The following is a 25641-nucleotide window of genomic DNA, read 5'->3' as shown; positions in this document are numbered from 1 at the left end:
ACCGAGAGCTGAGTTAGTCACCAATACCGTGTTTACTAGTGGAGCTGAGATGACACGTAAAGGTGCTGCGGATGTGTGTTCAGTTTGACTACTTCAGGAAGAGGAATTAACTTAATGGATGAAATGACATTCCTGTGACGTGTGACTGAGACCAGTCCTCAGAAAGGGAGGGTGTACTACATTGTGACATTGTGCTTTGCAACAGCGGTACACAATCACATGCGCGCACAAAATCGGGAAATTGGAGGAAATTGTGAGACATACACTCTTAGAAAAAAAGGTGCTATGTAGAACCTAAAAGGGTTCTTCACCTGTCCCCATAGGGGGACCATTTAAAGAACCCTTTTCTCTTTCGCGTATTTCAAGTATGTCACCTGGTGGCAGAAAAGCCTCACAACTTAGGGAACAACTAACTCAATCAACACAAAACAACTCTGACAAACAATTGACAGCAAAAACCAAAGCAATACAAGTGAAAAGGTTTGGTTCCTTTTGGTTCCAGGTGCAACCCTTTTGGGTTCCATGTAGAACCCTTTCCACGGAGGGTTCTACATGAAACCCAAAAGGGTTATACCTGGAACCAAAAAGGGTTCTACCTGGAACCAAAATGGATTCTCCTATGGGGACAGTTGAATAACCCTTTTGGAACCCTTTTTTCTAAGAGTGTACAGTAGAGATATGTCCACAAACAAACACACATTCACATACTGTAAGCATGACACACACACGTGAACACACTCACACACACATACAAACACAAACAAGACGTCTAATCTATTTCCGTAGCAGACGATGCTAAACGCCGAAAGAAGAGAAATACATTTCTTTCTTTTCCTGTTTCAAAACCCACATCCTCTGCGACAGCAGTGTCATTAAAAAGCTATCGACATGTCAGCTATTAGTGTCAGAGAAGTGGCACTGTTCCCCCACACCCATCCACACACACCTTTCCTCTGGGCAGTAATGCTGATATCAGGAAACATAGGATACCAGAGATCCCTTCCACATGAGGCAAAAGGGTGTTGGCTGCCAATACAGGGCGTGTGTGTGTCTGTGTGTGCTCATGTGTGTTTGGTGCGGTGCCTAGGTACAGGGCGTGTGTGTGTCTGTGTGTGCTCATGTGTGTTTGGTGTGGTGCCTAGGTACAGGGTGTGTCGGACTGTACTGTGCCAACACACAACAACTCCAACCAGAGTTCCAGCTCCCACTCACACACCTCTCCTGTCCCTTTCTCTTTCGCACACTCAATTTCATTACACGCTCTCACTTTTCGGCCTCTCTACTTTTTTTCTCCACCTCCTTTTCTCCCTCTCCCTATTTTTGTCTGCTGTTGCTTGACCTTCCCGCCATCCTTTAATTTCAATAAATATTTTTCTGTCGGGGGGTTCATGAATACCGGTATGATGCGAAGTTCTCTTTTGGAGGTGTCGGTATCACGCTCACACAGATCAATGGTGGAAACAGTAGCTGAGCTGAGTGCACTTCTGTTTCTGTCTGTCCTCTAGCAGTAGCAGTCACAAGCTCCTGTTACAGCCCTGGGCAGGTACTCTATTCCTCCACACCTCACAGAACATCCATTTTTAGATACGTCACCGACGCTTGTGACCACCACACACACTTGAGCGTCTGTGTGTGTGTGTGTGTGTGTGTGTGTGTGTGTGTGTGTGTGTGTGTGTGTGTGTGTGTGTGTGTGTGTGTGTGTGTGTGTGTGTGTGTGTGTGTGTGTGTGTGTGTGTGTGTGTGTGAGTCTAGACAGCCTGAAACTGACACAAATAAGAATAGAAAGACAGTTGCTGAACTAGGGACTAGGGAGTTTGATAAGAATGTGCGTGTGTGTGTGACTCACCCTGTGTACCTCTGTGTGTGTGTCCGCCTTCTCTCCTCCCTCTGTCTCGCCACTGCTGACCTCATCCAAGTCACTGTCCTCGTCCTGCGTGGAGTCACGCTTGTTGCCCAGTGTTACACAGCAGGACACGCTAGTCTCTGTCTCCGTGACGCTGTCGTAGCGCTCCTCCTCGTCGATGGCGTCTTCGTTGGGGAACACCTCGCCCTCTGCTGCGCACGATGGGCTGTCGATCCCGCTGTCCCGGTTGGGAATCTTCCCGTTTACGTTCTGCTCCGAGGACTGTGAGTCCGGATTGTCCTGGAGCTCATGGGAAGAGTCTCTCTGCTCCCTGTCCGTGTTGTCAAGGCAACCAACTCGATCGCCGTGGACGACGTTGAGGTCGTCCTCTGTAGAGTCCAAAGGAATGTCGCCGGGGTCGCCAATGCGGATTGAGGCCAGGCACGAAAGTTCCGTCAGCTCGGTGACCTCATCAGTCTGCTCCGAGACGATAAGAGCAAGTTTGTCGGCGGGGGACGGTTCCCCAGAGTCCTTTGCTCCTGCTGACCCTGAAGGGGCGTGTGCTGTGGGGTCAGGGGCAGAACGAGCTGTGGTTTCGGGTGTCGCGTCCATACTCAGGCACAAGTGGAGCTGATTCCTCGGAGGAACGCCAAGAATTGGAACCCTGGGATATAAAAAATAAACACTTGTGAAATTAAACCTTTCTCAGTTTCAGTCTTGGTTGGGCTGGAACCACAACACACCACCAGACAGAAGTGAACATTCCCGCAGACAGAAGTGTGAAACACAGGTTGGGTAACATCAGAAAAACAGAGTGTGTATTACGTGACAGAGGGTAAGAGAGTGTGTATTCCGTGCAAAACATTTAAAGTCCTACTCATAGTGTATAACAATACCCACATCTTAAATCATCAAACAAAATATAATGATGTGTATCATACCACCAGTTTTCTTTACACACAAACACATGCACAAAACACTCATCTGATGCGTCAACAGGGCAAGAGCACCTCGTGGAATACCCTACCCCCCTGCAGGACAGTACAGTACCTGGAGTTCTCAAACCTCTCGATGAGCAGCCCCACGCTCTGGGCCTCTCTCTGAGGCTGTGTGGCCAGGCCAGGTGGTGTCTGGCTGGGCCGCGGTTTGGGTGGAGGTGGAGGAGCAGGCAGAGGCCTGGAGGGGGCTGGGGGAATCCTCTTGGGCTTCTTGTCCTGTCCGAGGACCAGCAGGAAGGGGGGTTTAGGGGGCACTGCAGGTGCAGGTCCAGGAAGAGGGGTGACGGAGGGAGGAAGAAGGAACGAGAGAAAAAGAGAGAGACGAAGTCAGGTCACTGGCGTAACCACGGAAAGAGTCCTGTTTCAAGTTCCCCGTGGAGTTCCGAGAGAGAAAGCCTCCATTACTGTATTCCAGATGGCTGCCGCAGCTCCCTACTACAAATGACAAAACCACAGTCCAAATACCACCACAAAACACAACATATAATCGCTAAACCTCTGCGAGTAGGTTTCTCGAACGCAGCTCAGGAGACGGTTCTGATCGTGCTTCGCGGAGCTGAGAGAGCTTCCTGGTTTCAGAACAGGATGCGGAGACCAGTGTGTCTAAGTCACTGTGGTTTCACAGAGAGAGAAAGAAAAAACAAGCGCACGCAGGCGCACAAATTACAGGCCGAGAGTGGTCCAGAAAGAGACTGCGCAAACTGCACATGCGATCAGAAGCTAAAATACTACTGCTTGGCTAGCTACATGTTCTTTAAAACATGGTTACTGCAGAATGCATTTGGAGGACAGTAGGCTTTCTCTGTCTCTTTTACGTAGGCCAGTCTTGGCTGTGTTCTTGGTGTTGCGTCAGGGCAGAATGAGGAAGCAGGCATCTCCGCCTCAGCTCTCGCTGTGTGAGGTGCCCCTGCTTCCTTCCTCTCTGACTGGGTGTGTGTGTGTGCAGCTACAGCTCGGCAGAGAATGGCAGGGTGTATCGTGCGGAAATTAAACTTATGCATCAACAGGCAGATAGCATGAGGCTATAGTAGGATTAACAAGGAGTTTTTTTTAGAGCCATCCATGTGTCTATCTGACTGATGTGTTCGTGGGATAAATACTGTACGCGGGTGAATGGGTGACCTGACCAGGTAAAACTCTGGGGTTAGGCCGATAAACGCAAGGTTTTATATTGTACCAACACTGTTAGTCAATGATAATGACAGTATTGATATTAAAAAACAACAAGTAGGAGTGATAAACCAACAGTGTACCTTGAGGTTTCTGAGAGGTGGCTATGGGCTGGGGGCGGGGCTTGACTGCAGGCCGGACGTGACATTGCCTGGGAGGGGGCAGGGCTTTCTTCGCCAGCCGCGGGGAACACAGGAAGTCCACCGATCCACACTGGCACTGTAGAGAGGAGGGAGGGAGGTCTGAGAGAGAGAGAGAGAGAGAGAGAGAGAGAGAGAGAGAGAGAGAGAGAGAGAGAGAGAGAGAGAGAGAGAGAGAGAGAGAGAGAGAGAGAGAGAGAGAGAGAGAGAGAGAGAGAGAGAGAGAGAGAGAGAGAGAGAGAGAGAGAGAGAGAGAGAGAGAGAGAGAGAGAGAATATATTAGATTGACTGAGTGCATTACTTCCGTTCACACAACATCCAGGAACGCAACCTGTTCGGAAGGAACACACTCTCTTAGAAATAAGGCTTTCGAAAAGGAGAACCCTTTTGGTTCCAGGTAGAACTCTTTGTGTAAAGGGTTCTACCTGGAACCAAAAGGGGTTCTTCAAAGGGTTCTTCTGTTGGGACACCCAAATAACCCTTTTTGGTTCTAGATAGCACCTTTTTTACTAAGAGTGCAGTATTACTTTGCAGCACGAAAGAGTCACGGCTGAGACCAAATACCCAGCAGCTTCAGCCCCAGTCCAAACAGACCTGACCGATGCAGTTCTATACCGTCCCAGCCCCAGTCCCCCCGAGTGGTGCAGTGCAGTGTGTTACTGTAACAGTAGGAGGTGAACAAACGACCTTCACCCCAATGCCTTTGTCATGCTGCAGTGAGCAGAAGGAACCAGAGAGGAACCAGAGATGGAGCAGAGAGGAACCAGAGATGGAGCAGACAGCCCCTGCATCAATCATGACACCAAGCCAGGGGAGAGAGAGGTGAGGCTCTCTACAGAGAGCTCTTTGATAGGCCTGCCTCTATTTAATACATCTCTATATCCTGATCCTCCATCCTTTCAGACTGTCTGGGAGTGATACTGGCCTGTGTATGTGTGTGTCTTACTTTCTCTCTGTATGTCTGTGATATCAGGCTTTTTGAGAAAGTGTGTGAGTGTGTGTGTCCCTGTAAAAGCGCATCACAACCCACTCAACAGAACTACAAACACTGGGACAATGAGACCTTTAGCAGCTAGCTAGTTACATCAGGGAATTGTCTGTCAGTGATTCCAATCATGTGATGCCTATAGGGGCTCTGTGAAATCCAGTCAAGTGAATTGAAGTGTGGACTTTGTAATGAGTGCTGTTTTGTGCAATATGTTGGTATGGTCACATAATGTATGGTTTGTGTTTGCATTGAAAGAGGGGGAAGTATGTGTTTACAGTATATACACAGTATACAGTTTACAGTTTAGCAGACGCTCTTATCCAAAGCGACTTACAGGAGAATTTACGGTTAAGGGCTCATCGGCAGATTTTTCACCTAGTTGGCTCTGGGATTCGACCCAGCAATTTTTCACTTACTGGCCGAAAAATTGTGCGTTTGTGTGTAAGCCTGTGTGTGTAAGCCTGTGTGTGTGTGTGTGTGTGTGTGTGTGTGTGTGTGTGTGTGTGTGTGTGTGTGTGTGTGTGTGTGTGTGTGTGTGTGTGTGTGTGTGTGTGTGTGTGTGTGTGTGTGTGTGTGTACTTATGTATTACTGTGCCTATGTGTGTGTTCCTGTGTACTGTATGTGTGTCTCTGTGTGTGCGCATGTGTGTGTGTGTGTGTCTAAGTACTGCTATGTCTTTGTTCCAAGGGCCCTTATCACAGCCTTTGTTTAGACTGGCTGTGTGTTATCAGATGTGGTTGTCCATTAGACGTCAACGATAACCCCGGCAGTACATTATGATAATCGCTATGTAAACTAACATCCACACTGCTCCGTCTCATGCAGGCTTATCTATTCACGCCACACGCATTTCCAAAAGATTCGTTCGGAGATGGTAGTGAGACCCCCCCCCCCCCCCCCCCCCCCCCCGAGGAGCGCTTCCATGTCTATTTTGGCGTTGTCCAGCCCAGCTTCAGGCACTGAAGGCAGAGCTCTGTGAGCCTGCAATAAGTCCTGCTGCGCTGTCTGCCCCCATGAGGCCCTGCTGAAGGCTGGCTTTCCCACCGTGCTATACAATTTTACCAAACCAGAGAGGGAGACGGAGAGAGAGAGCTTACATGCATCTGTGAAAGGCACATATTTCCACTTCAGACATAAACGGTATCTGTAATACACAGCCAATAGTACGTGCAGCGACTGGGTCAATAGATGTACAGTAGCAACTCCTAAAATATAGCCCAGTTCCAGCTCTCACCTTACTAATGTTGCAACAGAAATTGACTATACACTGTGAAGGGGTTACCGTGAATTTGACTAATTTACAGGTAGCTGTACATCTACTGTAATATACATACGGTACCAAAGCAAGTACTGTGTAATGACACATAGTAAAATACTGTATTATAATGTAAAAAAGCGAATTCTACCGTAATCAGAATTAATGAATGGATGAATGAAATTCATTGAGGGGAGGGTTATGTATTTCACAGTATTTTTATAAGGGATGGTGCAAGCAGGTTGGCTGCTAGGTAAAGTGTTTACACATTACGGGATATGAATTCATTTTTGGTGTTTTATATTACCTGCATTTCGAGAGGCCGTAACAAAGGCGTCCAGACTGGCAGTGACTTAAGGGCAAAAAAATACCAAAAACGGCATGGCGAAATGCTCAACCATTTAAGGTTTAAGAGTAGTTGCCCTTCCAATCTGTCCCCTATACATTTTAAATTGATGGGGCACTTTAACCACATAGAAGTTAAAAGAATTCTCACTCACGGGTGCAACAGATATAGCCTCTTACATGTTAATGAGCCAGAAACAACCATACTATGAACCCACTATTGGTCAAAATGATGTTTCACTCTCCAAGGATACGTTACTGTATTCTGTGGAATTACAGTACCATTTGAAATACAACACTTTTCCCACAATGCACAATCATTTACAGTATGCTGCAGTAAAACATTTCAGTTCTTTTGACTGTTGATAATACCTCAAATGACCGTATAAATGACAGTTTTCTCTTCCAGTGTAGAGTAAATAGCATCCTAGTCTCCTATAGAGGAAAGCTGATTTCCGCCATTCGTCAAAAATAATTGGTGTCTTGAAACATCGTAAAACAGACTCTGGGATCAGCTTTTCTACACTCGGTCCTAACCTTAACCATTAGGGGGATGAAATTAGAGCGAGTGGTTAGGGGCAACATCTATCTACTCTGACGTTGTCCAGCTAAACCACTGAGAGACTCTTTGACTCTAGACACAGGTCAGGTCTTGGGAAAAACAAACAGTCTGTAGCAGACAGACACTAATGAGACCGATGGTGCCATAGGGGTCTGGCATATGGAAACATTCCATAGTCATGGTTACCTAAGACAGTGAAATCTGGCCCGCAGATCAAACATCCTAACAGTAAACTGGAACTTGATGACACAGCACCGAGAGAGGAAATACATCTACTTAACTCAAATCTACATAACACTCACCTTTATACAACTCTATACAACTTCATAACACTGTATACAACTCTACACAACTATACAACTCTACACAACACTCATAACTCTACACAACACCCACTTAAAACTCAACACAACACTCCCAATTATACTACGCCTCTATACGATACTGAAAACTCAAACGTTTCCAAAGGTCTCAAGGACTAAAGGTCGTTCAATTGAACAACAACCCAAACCTGATAGCCAGACTGTGCTTATTTTAGGAGTGTTAAAGACAAGAAAAGACAAGAACAAGAAAGAAAAAGCTACCTGTCTCGTTGAATATTCTGCCTTTCCTTAGATACCAAGAATGCAGTGAACCATTTCAATAGGAAAATCCAACACACCTTCCTTGGCCAACAAAGTAACTCATATTCTCCCAGTGTGTGTGTGTGTGTGTGTGTGTGTGTGTGTGTGTGTGTGTGTGTGTGTGTTGTGTGTGTGTCTGTATAAGACCGGAAAGCTCTCTGTGCCAGCTCCCTGCACACACACACCCTGGAGCACCCTAAAACTCAGTCCTGCATAACACTCATCTGTAGTTGGGTGTGTTTTAGTCTAACTGCACCTGCCAAACCTGCCCTACACACCTGTCACCGTGCCCAGCTGACGTGTGTGTGTGTGTGTGTGTGTGTGTGTGTGTGTGTGTGTGTGTGTGTGTGTGTGTGTGTGTGTGTGTGTGTGTGTGTGTGTGTGTGTGTGTGTGTGTGTGTGTGTGTGTGTGTGTGTGTGTGTGTGTGTGTGTGTGTGTGTACTTCACAGAAACAGACACATTTGAATAGTAACCACACACATGCAGATTGACAGTTATGGCAACAAGGAGGTAAACATATTCCCTGATTACCCCTGTCTATGCAACAGTACAGGGCAGGAGCCTAGGTCAAACGCGACAACAATGATGGTCCACACGCTGCGTGAACACGAAGGTTATGGGAAAGATATGAACCTCTGCGTCTGATACTTTACACACTCCGTCAGGTCCTGCTCAGAATGTTAGAGTGGTATAGTTATGTGCACACGCACATGATTAAAAAGAGGGAAATGACGAATCAGAACCAAGGTTATTATAGTAAACTAAAACGAATCATGAAAAAACGATTTAGTAAACTGAAATCAAATAATTAACAAAACCATCATGAATTATGTTCAGTTTCTGTCACGCCCTGACCGTAGAGAGCTTTTTATGTCTCTATTTTGGTTTGGTCACGGTGTGATTTGGGTGGGCATTCTATGTTCCTTTTTCTATGATTTGTATTTCTTTGTGTTTGGCCGGGTGTGGTTCTCAATCAGAGGCAGCTGTCTATCGTTGTCTTTGATTGAGAACCATACTTAGGTAGCCCTTTTTCCCACCTGTAATTGTGGGTAGTTGTCCATGTATAGTTGCCTGTGAGCACTACGTTGGCGTCACCTTTTCGTTTTTGATGGTTATTGTTTTGTTGGCGACGTCTTAAAATAAAGAAGTATGTACGCTCACCACGCTGCGCTTTGGTCCACTGTTTCCACCTTAGACGATCGTTTCAGTGTTTTGTTCTTCTAAACTTTGGGGAAAAAATGTAATGGTCGTTTCAATGGGAAATCCAAATCAGGTCTGAAAACTAACTGAAACTAAACAGAATTTCTAATCAAATCTAAAAACTAATAGAAATATAAAAAACAAATATAAAAACACAAAACTATAATAACCTTGATCAGAACTTAGCAAACAACTACAGGACAAACAGGCACAAAACAATGTTTGACACAAACCGAGCAAACGAATACATTTGCTCACAGAGGGAGAGATGAGATTAACATTCTGTAATTACGAGAATCCATTTAACCGCAATTTAATAAACACACACGAGAGAATAGAGAAGTGGATTTCCTCTTCTGAGCTCCAATCACGACGAGGGAACAAAGAAATACAACAATTCGCTTCCGAGGACAACCATCACCACGGTGGCCCTGGGGAGCAGCGGGTTGCCAGGACGACCTGACTTAGAAGGCCAACTCATCAATGACCATACACCATCATTATGGACAGGCAAAGGATTGCGTCTCTTAGGCAAGCTGTTGACTCACTTGCCTGTTCCTTGAGAGTGGAGATGGCGATGTGATCGCCACACACTCCAGTCAGAAGAGAACAGGAGAGAAGGAGATGGACTCAGAGAGCACAGAACAACACTAGAGAGAGCAGTACACTGAAAGACAGCAGTACTGCTAGCGCTAAGACAGTGGTAAGGTAGTGTGTGTTCGGATACACTGAGGTATTCTGATACTCTAAGGTATTTGGACTGCGGATATGGAAGCATAAAGGTATTGTGTGTGTGTGTGTGTGTGTGTGTGTGTGTGTGTGTGTGTGTGTGTGTGTGTGTGTGTGTGTGTGTGTGTGTGTGTGTGTGTGTGTGTGTGTGTGTGTGTGTGTGTGTGCCAGATGTGACACACTAATATAATGCAACTTTATGGGTGACATATTCAGATTCCATCACAGGAGAAACAGCAATGGCATGACAGTCTGATGTCACAGGCCAGAGCTCAACATTTTTGATTGTTTTGTTTTGTTTGTCTTGTGTAATTTCTTAGTCATTGTATCTAAACTGTGTGTGTAGACATGCATACGCAGGGCCCAGCTGTAAATGAGACCTTGGTCTCAGTCTGTGTTCCTTGTTGAAATAAAGGTATAATCATTTATACTACTGCAGAGTAGCGAGAGTGGAGAGGGCGGCATGTTTAAAAAAATATATATATATATCCTTGGCCATTCAGACTTGACCTCTAATGACAATCCTTTCCCATCTCCTGCATGCACATGTACACACAGGCAATCACACGCACTGAGAAGTACATTCACACACAATATTCACTCTCCCCCTCCCCCTTTTCTCTCGCTGAACACTGAATGTTGAACACACACGCACACACACACACACACACACACACACACACACACACACACACACACACACACACACACACACACACACACACACACACACACACACACACACACACACACACACACACACACACACACACACACACACTGCTGCCAATCACTGCCAGGCCTGAGGCGACCCTGTTGGAGTTGTTTATTACCCACCATCCCTAGAGTAAAGTCTTCCTGCCCCAGTGCTGTCTGGGAGATGGATCACTCCCGACGTGGGAGCGTCTCGTCCGTCAGTCACAACTCCCCTGATCCCCCCCCCCCCCCCCCCCCAAGCCCCATCTCCCAATCACACAGCTACCCCCACACCTACCAACACTCTACTCTCTCCCCTTTACTCAGTAAGTCAGTACGTCATTCTCGGTGCGTCTCTCTCTCTCTATCTTTCTCACAATCTCCCCCTTACGCTCTCTTATCTGCCTCTTCCTCTCTCGTAGACCGTCCTTCTATCCGTATTTCCCTCTCTCTGTCCACCTTTCCCCCAACTTCTCTTTCTCTACAACTCATCCCTCCCTCCCTTTCTCTCTGACCCTGGCCTCCGCTGTCTGTTGTCCTGACATATCGAGACAGACTGGAACAGGCTCTCATCTAATGGCACTTTGATTGATAATGGTCATTGATCTGAGCAGTGTTACACACGCAGACGAACACAGAAACACACATACACACAGTGGATCGCATCCAATCTACTTCTCCATGCGGCCACCTACGCTGACAGAGGCATCCAATGGGTTTCTCTCTCTCTCCATACGTCTCTCTCTCTATCCATCTCTCTTTCCTTTCTGCAACTCTGAGACAGTAACGAGCGCTCTGACCTTGATGTGTTTCTGATATTTATCCCCTGACGGTCAAACCCCCGTAATTACACACAGAGCCCCATAAAGGAGCTCCACAGGAGACATGTACACAGAGACAGAGAGAGAGACTGGAAAACACATGGAAATACACACACAGAGACACACACACAGAGGCCCACGGAGACAACACAGAGATACACAGATAGACAATGGAAAACACATTGATTGAAATACTGTAAATACACTCATCAAAAATATAAACGCAACATGTAACAATTTAAAAGAGTTAAAGTTCATATGAGGAAATAAGTCAATTGTAATAAATTAATTAGGCCATAATATATTGATTTCACATGACTGGGAATACAGATATGCATCTGTTGGTCACATATACCGTAATAGAAAAATAGGGGCGTGGATCTGGTGTGACCAACATTTGCCTCATGCAGTGCGACACATCTCCTTTGCATAGAGTTGATCAGGCTGTTGATTGTGGCCTGTGGAATGTTGTCCCAACCCTCTTCAATGGCTGTCCGAAGTTGCTGGATATTGTAGGGATCTGGAACACGCTGTCGTACACGTCAATACAGAGCATACCAAACATGCTGAATGGGGGACATGACTGGTGAGCATGCAGGCCATGGAATAACTGGGACATTTTCAGTCTCCAGGAATTGTGTAAAGATCCTTGCGACATGGGGCCTTGTGTTATCATGCTGAAACACAAGGTGATGGTGGCGGACGAATGGCACAACAATGGGCCTCAGGATCATGTCACAGTGTATCTGTGCATGGTTACACGTGGTCTGTGGTTGTGAGGCTGGTTCGACCTACTGCCAAATTCTCTAAAATGACGTTGGAGGTGGCTTATGGTAGAGAAATTAACATCTCTGGTGTACTTGGGACATCTTGGGACATCTGTTACATTGTGTTGTGTGACAAAACTGCAAATTTCAGAGTGGCCTTTTATAGTCCGCAGCACAAGGTGCACCTGTGTAATGATTATGCTGTTTAATCGGCTTCTTGATATTCCACACCTGTCGGGGAGATGGATTATCTTGGCAAAGGAGAAATGCTCACCAACAGGGATGCAAACACATTTGCGCACAAATTCTAGAGAAATACGCTTTTTGTGAGTATGGAACATTTCTGTGACCTTTTATTTCAGCTCATGAAACATGGGACTTTACAACTTTACAAGTTGCGTTTATATTTTTTGTTCCGTACAGTTTGAAAACACAGAGATCGATAAACACAGCCTGGCACCTGTACTGTACAAGTCAGACTAGCCTAGTTCTACAGTGTAAACTCTGGCATGGTTTGCTGTTGGACTGATGTCTACTCAGAACCAGAGCTGTGCTGCTTAGAACCAAAGGGCAGGATTCATATTTACTAACTAGAGCAGATCTCTACAGCTCTTACAGCTCAAAAAGAAGGGATCACTATTTTCTACACAGGGGAAAGGCTCACAGTGGCAAAGCAGCACAACAGCTGTTCTAGGGACACAGGGTATATAGAATACAGGCTAGAGCTCTTCCCAATCGATGGCAATTCAGCAGATTTCTCAGTCAGGTACAGTAGGCTACAGTACATTAGAGTGATACTGCAGCGTGCCTAGCTCAATCTGTGGATAATCCATGCACATACAGAGGGATAAGGATCTCATCCAATCGCACGGGCTATATAGTACAGTAACAGCTGGCCTCCCTTCGACAGATTACTACTTTATTACTGCGCATCCATTCATTTATCTCCTCCAATCTGTTTGATTGAACCACACGACATCAGACAGCACCTCTCTCAGACATTTAGACCGAACACTAGGCTGTGGTTCTCCAGGAGTGAGCCACGCCTCAAAGCCTCCGTGGTATCATGGCTCCCCAAGCTACGCTACAGACGGAAAGGGAACGGGGTAAAGAGGGGGATCAGGGATAAGTCATCCTGCTCCTGCCCCTGTCAGTCCTAAATCAGGTCGGTGGGCACAGCAGTAGAGTAAATCAACCCAGCTCACACACTAAGTAGGAGTATTTCACCAGCTCCCACAGATTAAGACAGAGGGATTTGGTTGGGGGGGATGAGAAAGAGGAGAGAGAGAGGACGGAGGATGAGACAGAAGGAAGGGGAGAGAGAAAGAAATGGAGAGTATGTTTAGAAGGGAGAACAAGGGAAGTGATAGAGGAGAACATTTAAGGGAGAAAAAAAATCCCCCTCAAGCCAAGCTGTAGATATTATAGAGGTCTAAATGATATGCGGACAATAATAAGCAAAGTGAGTGCGGACACACACACACACACACACACACACACACACACACACACACACACACACACACACACACACACACATTCAAAAGGACTGCATACTCTAAATACCATGCCTAAACCATCTGAGCTGACCGGAAGCCAACACTTGTACCCAAAGGTGTGTAGAAATCAAGTTGATCTGTTTGCCCTTTAATGAGCAGTCCAGTCCTCTTCTCCTTCACACCCCCACAGGAGAGCAGTGTGGCGTGCAGACACCAGGTACTACGACAAAGCCCTCTCTCAAACCAGTAACACACAGCCTCACACGCATGCACACACATGATCACAGACAAACCGCAAGGCAACATCTCAGGGGGAGAAAGTGTAAACATAAAGCCCGGAGTCAATGCACTGTTCATGTCGTGTGGTGTACAAGAGAGGTCAGATGTATGGGAGGATACAGATCCACTGTGGTGAGCTGATCCTCTTCAGCAGTGGCTAAAGTGCATCACAGCAGCCTAACATACTCACCAGCACACTTGTACCATACGTGATGTAATATCAGAGCACTTAGAAGGTTACGGTGAGTCCGCTGTTGCTTCCACTTACTGGTGATGTTGAAAGAGAAAGAGTGTGTGGTTGAACACAGAGATGGATTGATGGATATTGATGGATATTACTGGGGACTGGAAAATTAGCCCTTTATCTTAGGCTGGATCACGTTCTTATGTTATAAAATACCTGTTACCGAGACAAATAGGATTGCTCATGTTCTGAATCGTTCAGTGGGTTCTTTCTCTAGCATATCATTGACATTACATCCAAAAAAGTCTGATTTCGTAACCTAACACATGCCATAATAAGCATCAAGCTTTGTTCACAGAGCGGTGTGCTTTCTCGAGGCGACTTTTGAGGATTTGACATGTTGTAGTGGTTATCTGAAAAGTTGTTTACACGGGTCGCAAAAAGTCAAACTAACCTGACACGAACGGAATAAAATGAGCTCAGTGCTCTGTGACATTTCGCCAAAATACGCGTGTTGTTGTGATATATCTTCAAAATATGAACAGGAATGTCACATACTAAAATGTCATGTCTCAAAATCGATATCTATCTTACCTCTATATTGTTTGGTGCTTCGGATTCGAGAAGAAAGATGACGGCCGGACCTGGACTGATTACACAAATCATTTGACTACATGTGTGGGTAGGATGTGGGTATGCAGACCGGCAAACCACTGTGGCCCCTCATGATGACTTCAGATTTCTTGTGGCCTACACCCCCATCAAAGTTGCCCATCACTGATCTACAGCTACTCAGACACACACACATCCTCTCGTTGGAAAGGAGAACACTCACATAGCTGGTGGAAAACAACAGTCCCACCCTGACCACTGTCACTAGGGGATGTTGGTTGCACTACAGTAAACATGAGTCATGGCCCCACCAACAACTAGCCTACTATAAAGAGAAAATTGCCGATAATTTAACTTGGTATTCCTTGATTATGTCGATTCTGAGACTTGATTCCCTCTAGATTACAGGTCAATCCTCGGTCTGCTATCAACTACTGACTAAGGGCTTCTAATGTGTGAAAGTAGTGATTATCTTAATTAATATTGACAGGTCTGATTTCACCAATCACTATGATGGATAGGACCAGCTTACTGAATGACCAGCAGGTGACAGCATGATTGATTAATTGATGATTTTAAATGTGATTTTGGATGTTAATTATTATGTATTAAAGTCCACCCCCATATCCCCGCACCCAATGCCACTGGTTACACACGTACAAACGCCCGCACAAACACACTGAACACACACACTCTCAGTTCAGTGAACGTCCACTGCTCCTCATTGCTTCTGCAGGTAAGCCAACTAAGATGTCACGCACTAACCTGAGAGAGACCACAAAATCCCTGTGACACTTAACTCATGTTAACCGTGTCGACATTACACTCCCACTTTGACATTTTACATCTCTTACTAACGGTCCCACCGCTACCACACAATAACGTTCCACTGAGACCAAAAACATAGCCCTACAAAGCAAGTATTTCACACGGCGCCCCCCCAAAAAAACACACACTCCACACTTACAACATTTCACAGACAACCTAGACACCTCTCACTGCCGCAGAATAACATTTCACTCAAACCCTAAATTCTCTCCCACACTGTAATTTACTGGCTATGTAACAGTACAGACAGTAGGGAGAGAGAAACACTCTGTGTGCTTGTGTGTGTTTAGTACAGCCTGCAGTATTACATGGAGAAGGTTTATCAAGAGACCAGCAGCAGGAAGTGGCATTTCGTGTGGTTTGCTATCACTGACAGGGAGGGACGAGACCAGCTTCCCTCTCATCCTCACCCCTAACCTCTCTTCAGCCTAGCTTCATACCCCTCCTCCCTCTCTTTTCCTTCACACGAGTGGTGGGTACCTCCACAGGACCAGACGGGTGTCTTCCTGTAGAGGGGAGTGTCACCCTGTTTGTTGACAGTCAGAGTGGTCCTGTGGGGGGAAGATAGATACAGTACTGCCTGGGTCTGGGGTTGGGATTGGGGTATCGCCCAGGACAGGACAAGCCCTGTCCAGACCACACCAGTACACCGATGGGACGGGATGAGAGGAGTGGAGATGGAGGAGAGAGAGGTGAAAGATGTGAGGACAGAACAGAAGAGACCAGGGAGAGGATGTGTGCTAGAGGTGGGTTAGGTGGAGGTGAGAGAAGAGGAGATGGAAGGGGTGAGGGTGGGTATGCTGAGGGCATGACAGGGGGCGACACCCCCCACTGATCTCCTGTGCTGGTACACACGACTCTACCCAACAAACAGACAAAGGTCACTGCACATTAACTGGGCTTTAGTATCTACATTTGACGTCATTACCTGTTTCATAAAGTCACTCAGTGTTTTTGGGCCTCAAAAAGGCAGTGTCAGCATGGGAACGTTCCAAAATTGAAGAGCTCTCGCCAATCATGCTCCTGTTTTCGAAACTATCCGGGGAATAATATGTGAGACTCAGGACTCGGAGAGAAAGGTTTAACATTTCATGTGACTCTTGTACTTGAAACAATAACAAAACAGGACTTGGCCATGTGATATCCCTGGGAAAAAATAACAACCACTGACCTTCCCTCAAAACACCTCAAACAGTAGTCCTCAGTCTTCAGCAGAGCCTCCCATCAAAAAAAAAGAGTAACGCTGTGCTGCTGCCATGCTATGTTGTCGTTGCTCTCTTTATGTAGTGTTGTGGTGTCTCTCTTGTCGTGACGTGATTTTGTCCTATATTCTCATTTTTTTTGTATTTTTAATCCCAGCCCCCGTCCCCGCAGAAGGCTGTTTGCCTTTTGGTAGGCCATCATTGTAAATCAGAATTTGTTCTTAACTGACTTGCCTACTTAAATAAAGGTTAAATAAATCCCTCAGTTCATCGTAATAGCTAGCAAACACACACACAAACACAGTGCAGAGTGGGAAAACGTGGCCTTGGTTATAGAGCACAGAGTGTTGCTCTGCTATAGGGGGAAACTCTGGAGCCATTAGAGAGGAAATAAGGTCCTTTATTACCCAGTCTACTCTACACCTGAGGCATGTTAGCAAGCCCATAGGAGACATGCCACTTTCCTGTTCACTCAGTTAAATCATGTAAACTGGCCAGGCCAGTGGGCTCTTAATGAGAGGGCTGTCACCAGGGCCGGTTCTTGCCTTTCTGCCGCCCAAGGCGAGACCAAAAAATGCTGCCACCGCAAAACTAAAATAGTCCCAGTAAGCAAAATGACTTTGAAAAGACATCTAAAAGATACATTTTCCAGACTTTGAAGTTCGGTTAAATTTAGGTTCGGAATGAATGTTTTTCTGGACGTTTAAAATACACATTTTCCAGGATGTTGAAAAGGCACCAAAGTTGAAAAATATGTATTTTCCAGACTTCAAAATCAGGTACATTTTCAGTTCTGAATGAAAGTTGAAAAAACGTATTTTCTGGATGTTGAAAATGCGTATTTTCCAGACGTTGAAAATATGTATTTTCTGGACGTTGAAATTAGGTATATTTTTTGTTCTGAATGAAAGTTGAAAAGAGGTCATTTATAGACATCTATGTTTGACTGGTCCAGACCGGACCAAATCTGAACCAAACATAGACATATTTGATAGGTTCAGATTTGGTTCGGACCGTGACAAAAATGTGGATATGGCAATCAAGGCAGGTTTTTTTTATTCGTTTTTTTCACCTTTATTTAACCAGGTAGACTAGTTGAGTTAAATGTGCAAGGAAGGCAAATTGAAAGTGCAAGGAGGCATGCAACTGAAATGCAGGGATAGCAGCAATGAGGTTACTGAGGTAGACATGTACATGTACAACTGAATAATGGCCTTAAACAGACTTTGCAAAGCAATGTCAAAGTCCAGTAGTACCGTGAAGAGTGCAAAGAGAGTAATGCAGCAAGGTCCCTGAGAGGCAGTACTAAGATGTGGGCGGGTGGATATGACTAGTGCCGTGTCACAGAGTTCAGCAGGGTTACAGTAGCTGGAAAGAAACTGTTCTTGAGCCTGCTAGTGTGGGAACGTAGAGACCTGTACCGCCTGCCTGATGGTAGGAGGGCAAACAGTTTGTGACATGGAATTGAAGGGTCCCTGATGATACCGGGCGCCCTACGCAGACACCGCTTGTGTTTGAGGTCTACGATGGCAGGGAGCTGAGCACCAGTGATGTGCTGGGCGGTTTTCACCACCCGATGCAGGGCCTTCCCGTCGGCCACGGAGCATCCACCAAACCACACTGTGGCACAGTTAGTCAGAATGCTCTCGACCGTGCAGCGGTAAAAGTTCCCCAGGATCTTGGGAGACAGGGCGCCCTACGCAGACACCGCTTGGGTTTGAGGTCTACGATGGCAGGGAGCTGGGCACCAGTGATGTGCTGGGTGGTTTTCACCACCCGATGCAGAGCCTTCCCGTCGGCCACGGAGCATCCACCAAACCACACTGTGGCACAGTTAGTCAGAATGCTCTTGACCGTGCAGCGGTAAAAGTTCACCAGGATCACGGCCTTCTTCAGCCTCCTCAAAAAGTACAGGCGCTGCTGCGCCTTTTGACCAGGGTTGAGGTGTTGAGGGTCCAGAAGAGGTCATCGGAGATGTAGACACCCAGGAATTTGAAGCTGGGCACATGCTCCACCTCAGTGCCATCAATGAGAACTGGGGCGTCGCTGCAGCTTTTAGACTTCCTGTAATCCACAATGAGCTCCTTGGTTTTCTTTGCATTGAGGGCCAGGTTGTTGTCAGCGCCACATGCAGCCAGGTGCTTGACCTCCTTCCTGTAGGCTGACTCGTCATTGTCACTGATCAGGCCTACCACCATGGTGTCGTTTGCGAACTTGACGATGGTGTTGGAACCGTGTACAGGAACTCAGTCGTAGGTGAAGAGGGAGTACAGGAGGAGGCTCAGCAAGCAGCCCTGTGGCACAATGTTGTCTAACCTGACAGACTGGGGTCTGCTAGTTAGGAAGTCCAAAGTCCAGTTACAGAGAGAGAGGCTGATCCCTAGGTCATGGAGTTTGGTGACCAGTTTAGAGGGAATGACCGTATTGAATGCTAAGCTAAAGTCTATGAACAGCATTCTCACATAGGTGTTGGTTTTGTCCAGGTGTGTCTGTGCAGAGTGTAAAGCTGTGGAGATGGCGTCCTCTGTAGACCTGTTTGGTCGGTAGGCAAACTGGTGGGGATCCAGTGTTGGAGGGAGGCAGGACTTAAGGTAGGCCAAAACCAGTCTTTTGAAGCACTTAATGGTAGTGGGGGTGAGTGCAACAGGTCAACAGTCATTCAGGCTTGATGCGGTCGACTGCTTCGGCACTGGCACAATGGTTGCGGTCTTAAAGCATGTGGGGACAACCGCCTGGGCCAGTGACAGGTTGAAAATGTCAGTGAAGACCTCGGCCAGCTGCCCAGCACATGCTCTGAGCACATGACCAGGGACGCCATCAGGACCAGCAGCCTTGCGTGCATTCACCCTGCTCAGTGCAGACAACACATCTGCGATGGATAGTCTGAGGGGGAGGTCATCTGGGGGGAGCTCAGCTTTTAATGGCTGGATCTTTGTTGTCCCTGTTGAAGCGAGCATAGAACCTATTTAACTCGTCAGCGATGGAGACGTCGCTGGCTGTGGGGGTAGGGTTTTTTGGTCTGTGATGGCTTGGATGCCCTGCCACATGCGTCAAGGGTCGGAGTTGTTGTTGAAGTGCTCCTCAATCCGCAGTTTGTGGTCATGTTTAGCCATCTTGATGCCCTTTTTCAGGTTGGCCCTGGATGAGCTGTAGGCTTCCGCATCACCTCCCCCCTTTAGTAGTAGTCAGATCTCTCTGTTCATCCAAGGCTTCGGGTTGGGGAAGGTCTTTATTAGTTTATGGGTGGTGACATTATTGATGTTGATGTAATCCAGAACGGAAGAAGCATATGTTTCAATGTCCGTATGGGAGTCAAGTGTGGCCTGAGTGGCAAACAATCTCCAGTCTGTGTTTAAACTGGTGCTGTAATAATGAGTCTGACCCCTCTGGCCACAGTTTGACTGTTCTCACTGATGGTTTCACGCTACACATCAGGATGTGTAGTTTGCTGTTTGCTAATAGCAACCTGCAGTTCTTTCATTGCTAGTTTAGCATTAGCATCCGGAGGTATATAGGCTGCAGTAACAACAATGGATGTAAGCTCCCGAGGCAAGTAGAAAGGCCTGCACCTAATCATCAGGTACTCCAGATTGGTTGAGCAATGACTGTTACTGTCTGTACTAGAGGTCGACCGAGTATGATTTTTCAACGCCGATACCGATTATTGGAGGACCAAAAAAAGCTGATACCGATTAATCGGACGATTTTTATGTATATACTGTATATCTACCATGTAAAAAATCTAACGTTTAAGTTCCTTTCTCAGAACATGAGAACATATGAAAGCTGGTGGTTCCTTTTAACATGAGTCTTCAATATTCCCAGTTAAGAAGTTTTAGGTTGTAGTTATTATAGGAATTATAGGACTATTTCTCTCTATACCATTTGTATTCCATATACCTTTGACTATTGGATGTCCTTATAGGCACTATAGTATTGCCAGGCTAATCTCGGGAATTGATAGTCATAAACAGTGCTGTGCTTCAAGCATTGCGAAGAGCTGCTGTTAAACGCAGGAAAGTGCTGTTTGAATGAATGCTTACGAGCCTGCTGTTGCCTACCACCGCTCAGTCAGACTGCTCTATCAAATATCAAATCATAGACTTAATTATAATATAATAAACACACAGAAATACGAGCCGTAGGTCATTAATATGGTCAAATCCGGAAAATATAATTTCGAAAACAAAATGTTTATTCTTTCAGTGAAATACGGAACCGTTCCGTATTTTATCGAACGGGTGGCATCCATAAGTCTAAATATTCCTGTTACATTGCACAACCTTCAGTGTTATGTCATAATTATGTAAAATTCTGGCAAATTAATTGCGGTCTTTGTTAGGAAGAAATGGTCTTCATACAGTTCGCAACGAGCCAGGCGGCCCAAACTGCTGCATATACCCTGACTCTGCTTGCACAGAACGCAAGAGAAGGGACACAATTTCCCTAGGTAATATTGCCTGTTAACATGAATTTCTTTTAACTAAATATGCAGGTTTAAAAAAGATATACTTGTGTATTGATTTTAAAGAAAGGCATTGATGTTTACTGTTAGGTACATTGGTGCAACGACAGTGGTTTTTTCGCGAATGCGCTTGTTAAATCATCACCTGTTAGGCGAAGTAGGCTGTGATTCGATGATAAATTAATAGTAATATCATCAACCATGTGTAGTTAACTAGTGATTATGTTAAGATTGATTGTTTTTTATAAGATAAGTTTAACGCTAGCTAGAAACTTACGTTGGCTCCTTGCTGCACTCGCGTCACAGGTGGTCAGCCTGCCACGCAGTCTCCTCGTGGAGTGCAATGTAATTGTCCATGATCGGCGTCCAAAAATGCCGATTACCGATTGTTATGAAAACTTGAAATTGCCCCTAATTAATCGGCCGACCTCTAGTCTGTACACCATGCTTTGTTTACATAAATGCACAAACCACCTCCTCTGGTCTCACCAAAGTCCTCTGCTGTACGATCAGCCCTGAAGACGTCGCACCCCTCTAGCCCAATAGCGTTGTCGGGTAATCCATAATAATAAAACCATGACGCTGCAATCCATAATCCTTTTTTGTGAGACGATTCTTAGTCGTTTTTCGTCCATTTTGTTCACCAGTGACCGGACGTTAGCGAGGAAAAGGCTAGGTAGTGAAAGCCGATGTGGGGTTAGCTTTTGCCTAGCCCGGAGGCCACCCCGCATCTCTCGCCTTTGTTTATGATCTCGACGCCGCCTCCGGGCACTTCCTCTCGGAGATGTTTCAGTCTTCCGGGGCGTCTTTGTGATCTCCAGTGGAGAAGTTGTAAGTTGTCAAAAACTCTCTTTGTGCATTGTGTTCCAATATCCAGAAGTTCTTGTCGGCTATACAGAGTGTACGTCAGGCTGTAGTGAGTGAATAAACTAAGAACTATTAAGTAAATTACTGCTAATTCGTCAAATCTGGGTAGACGCCAAGCCTCGCGGTGTACATGCGCCGCCATTATAAAATTAGATTATTGCCATAAAGGGTCTCCTGGGATAGGTTTCACAGCACATCTGACCACCCGTTTCCCACCGGCACATTCGGTACAATGAATACAATATGTCTTGACTTTGGATAAAACAATTCTGCTAAGATAAATTACCATATTAGTGGGATAGAGGAAGCCTATTGGTCAAAGCCAAAGCCAGGCCAATGATATGTGGAGAATGTACATTTGTGGAGCTTTAGTCTGGGTTGAGAGAATTCCTGAAGGTAAATTCATAAAAGGTAAGCAAAAAATGCAGAGTGTTTTTCAGGAAATTGCATCACAAAACAAATGTGGTACCCATAAAAGCATTTAAACAATCATATACTAAAACAGAACAATAATACTGTTTCCCCATTTCTATTCCTGCAACAGTAGCACCCAATAGCCTATCTAATAACAGAGCACAGCAGCATCATATGCACCAACTACAGTTCATAAATGAGAGAAATAGAATGAGATTTCTTTGTGATGCATTCATGTGTATCTATAAAACAGCATATTACAGCTGAAGGTATTCCTGTCACGTGCCCATGTGTGAGTATAAGCGCCGAGTATCCAGCTTTAAAGCAGCCTTTAAAATTGCCTCCTGATGTTAGTCTAGAGGGCCTTGATTCTGGGGTCTTACATTCTCACACACATACACACAACGTGGCCTACGGCCGAGAGAGGGGCTCTTTGGGTTTGTTAAATATCCTGTTACTCGCTCCTGGAACTCACCCCTCTTCTTCCCCAGACTGGTAAGAGACTAGAGGAGGGCACTACAACGGCACAGCTCCAGCATCACTGATACCTCGCGGCTCCTGCTTCCTTTTGAAGTAATGAAGCGCTTTTACACAGGAGACAGAAATGAGAGGCAAATGGCCTCCCCTCCAAGAGGATGTGCAAGATAAGAGATGTTAAATATCATCCTGGCTGCTAGCACTACAGAGACTTGGCTCTCAAACCCCCCCACACACACACGATGCTCTGCTGAACTGCTCTTTCATTTAATGTAGGCAGTTTATGTGTGTGTGTGTGTGTGTGTGTGTGTGTGTGTGTGTGTGTGTGTGTGTGTGTGTGTGTGTGTGTGTGTGTGTGTGTGTGTGTGTGTGTGTGTGTGTGTGTGTGTGTGTGTGTGTGTGTGTGTGTGTGTGTATGTAGGTCTGGACGTGTTTAACTATACTTGTGGGGACCAACTGGGGACATTTTGTTAGTCCCCACAAGGTCAAATGCTATTTCTAGGGGGTTTAGGTTTAAGGTTAGAATTAGGGTTAGAATTAGGTTTAGCATTAGAGTTAGGTTTAGGGGTTAGTGAAAATCTGATTTTTAATGGGACTGAATTGTGTGTCCCCACAAGGTTAGCTGTGTGTGTGTGTGTGTGTGTGTGTGTGTGTGTGTGTGTGTGTGTGTGTGTGTGTGTGTGTGTGTGTGCGTGCGTGCGTGCGTGCGTGCGTGCGTGAGTGCGTGTGTGCGGTTATCCTCCTTCTCTGATCTGAAGCTGACGTTTCTCCTGGACACAACACACATGCTTCATCGGAGAGTGTCCCTAATGCTTTCTGACTGGCTAAGCAGGAACACACACATACTGTAGTACAATTAACAAAACCACTGACATCCAATACACGCAGATAAACATTGGCACATACACATTAACAAACATACTGTCCTCATGCTCCTTAGAATCCAACACACCAAAGAATCTGAAGGAGAGTTCACCAAGGGATGGGATAGCCCAGGGCTGATTGTTACCATGACAACAACGCTACTCTTGAGCTCAGACAGACACTGTGCCATCCACTCCCTAAAGTGGTACCAAAATCGGTGTCGGCTAAAACACCTCTTTCGACATCCAACGATATTTAAACCCTCAGCCAAATCCTAAAATGACACACTGCAGGCAGGGAGGAAATGGAAGTTCTCCAGTGAAGGACCTCCAGGTGCCCTGTATCAACCAGCCCAGGATAATTACAGCTGTGATACAGCAGCCTGATCATGCTGACTGTTCAACCTGGTATTAGGGTGTGTGGTGTGGTGTAGCCAGCCAATTAGATCTACTCCTCCTGTCCCTCCAGACTTACCAAGGACCCGGCGATCAGACAACCACCATCTGACATTCAAGGGGAGGTTCAATAAATCTTCATATTCATCATGGTTAGAATCTTTAGTCATAGTTATGCTTAATAGCCCAAAATGTAACGATAACATATAATATACATTTAAAAAATCGGACTTAATAGTTGGTTTAATCTTTGCAGCAGCTGTCCAGAAAAAAAACTGATGTTGTGTAGATATTGAATGTTGTAGATATTAAAGGATGTAGATAATCAAAGGTTGTAGATATTGAATGTTGTAGATATTGAAGGTTGTAGATATTGAAGGCTGTAGATATTGAAGGTTGTAGATAGTGAAGGCTGTAGATAGTGAATGCTGTAGATAGTAACGGCTGTAGATATTGAAGGTTGTAGATATTGAATGTTGTAGATATTAAAGGATGTAAATATTGAAAGTTCTAGATATTGAACGCTGTAGATAGTGAAAGCTGTAAAAATTGAAGGTTGTAGATATTGAAGGCTGTAGATATTGAAGGGTATAGATAGTGAAGGCTGTAGATAGTGAAGGCTGTAGATAGTGAAGGCTGTGAATATTGAAGGTTGTAGATTTTGAAGGTTGTTGCTATTGAAAGTTGTAGCTATTGAAGGTTGTAGATATTGAAGGTTGTAGATATTGAAGGGTATAGATAGTGAAGGCTATAGATAGTGAAGGCTGTAGATAGTGAATGCTGTAGATAGTGAAGGCTGTGGATATTGAAGGTTGTAGATATTGAAGGTTGTAGATAGTGAAGGTTGTAGATAGTGAAGGCTGTGGATATTGAAGGCTGTAGATATTGAAGGCTGTAGATAGTGTAGGCTGTAGATAGTGAAGACTGTAGATAGTGAAGGCTGTAGCTAGTGAAGGCTGTAGATAGTGAAGGTTGTAGATAGTGAAGGCTGTAGATAGTGAAGGTTGTAGATAGTGAAGGTTGTAGATAGTGAAGGTTGTAGATAGTGAAGGCTGTAGCTAGTGAAGGCTGTAGATAGTGAAGGCTGTAGATAGTGAAGGCTGTAGATAGTGAAGGCTGTAGATAGTGTAGGCTGTAGATAGTGTAGGCTGTAGATAGTGAAGGCTGTAGATAGTGAAGGCTGTAGATAGTGAAGGCTGTAGATAGTGAAGGTTGTAGCTAGTGAAGGGTATAGATAGTGAAGGCTGTAGATAGTGAAGGCTGTGAATATTGAAGGTTGTAGATTTTGAAGGTTGTTGCTATTGAAAGTTGTAGCTATTGAAGGTTGTAGCTATTGAAGGTTGTAGATATTGAAGGGTATAGATAGTGAAGGCTGTAGATAGTGAAGGCTGTGGATATTGAAGGCTGTAGATATTG

General features: G+C 45.5%; 1 protein-coding gene across 1 annotated transcript in view; it reads right to left on the bottom strand.

Moving 5' to 3' along the window:
• LOC120059508 (FYVE, RhoGEF and PH domain-containing protein 3-like) overlaps positions 1-25641 on the bottom strand; it is a 95390-nt gene that overhangs the window by 19779 nt on the left and 49970 nt on the right. The window contains exons 2-4 of the mRNA XM_039008624.1: positions 4095-4253; positions 2894-3095; positions 1847-2507 (exon numbers count right to left, since the gene is read on the bottom strand). Coding sequence (XP_038864552.1) covers positions 1847-2507; positions 2894-3095; positions 4095-4253 — 1022 coding nt within the window. The remainder of the gene's footprint in view (positions 1-1846; positions 2508-2893; positions 3096-4094; positions 4254-25641) is intronic.

The sequence above is a fragment of the Salvelinus namaycush genome, chromosome 14 (genome assembly GCF_016432855.1).
Source record: "Salvelinus namaycush isolate Seneca chromosome 14, SaNama_1.0, whole genome shotgun sequence".
Classification (NCBI taxonomy): domain Eukaryota; kingdom Metazoa; phylum Chordata; class Actinopteri; order Salmoniformes; family Salmonidae; genus Salvelinus; species Salvelinus namaycush.
The sequence above is the reverse complement of the archived record's forward strand: the minus strand, read 5'-3'. Positions and strand labels throughout refer to the sequence as shown.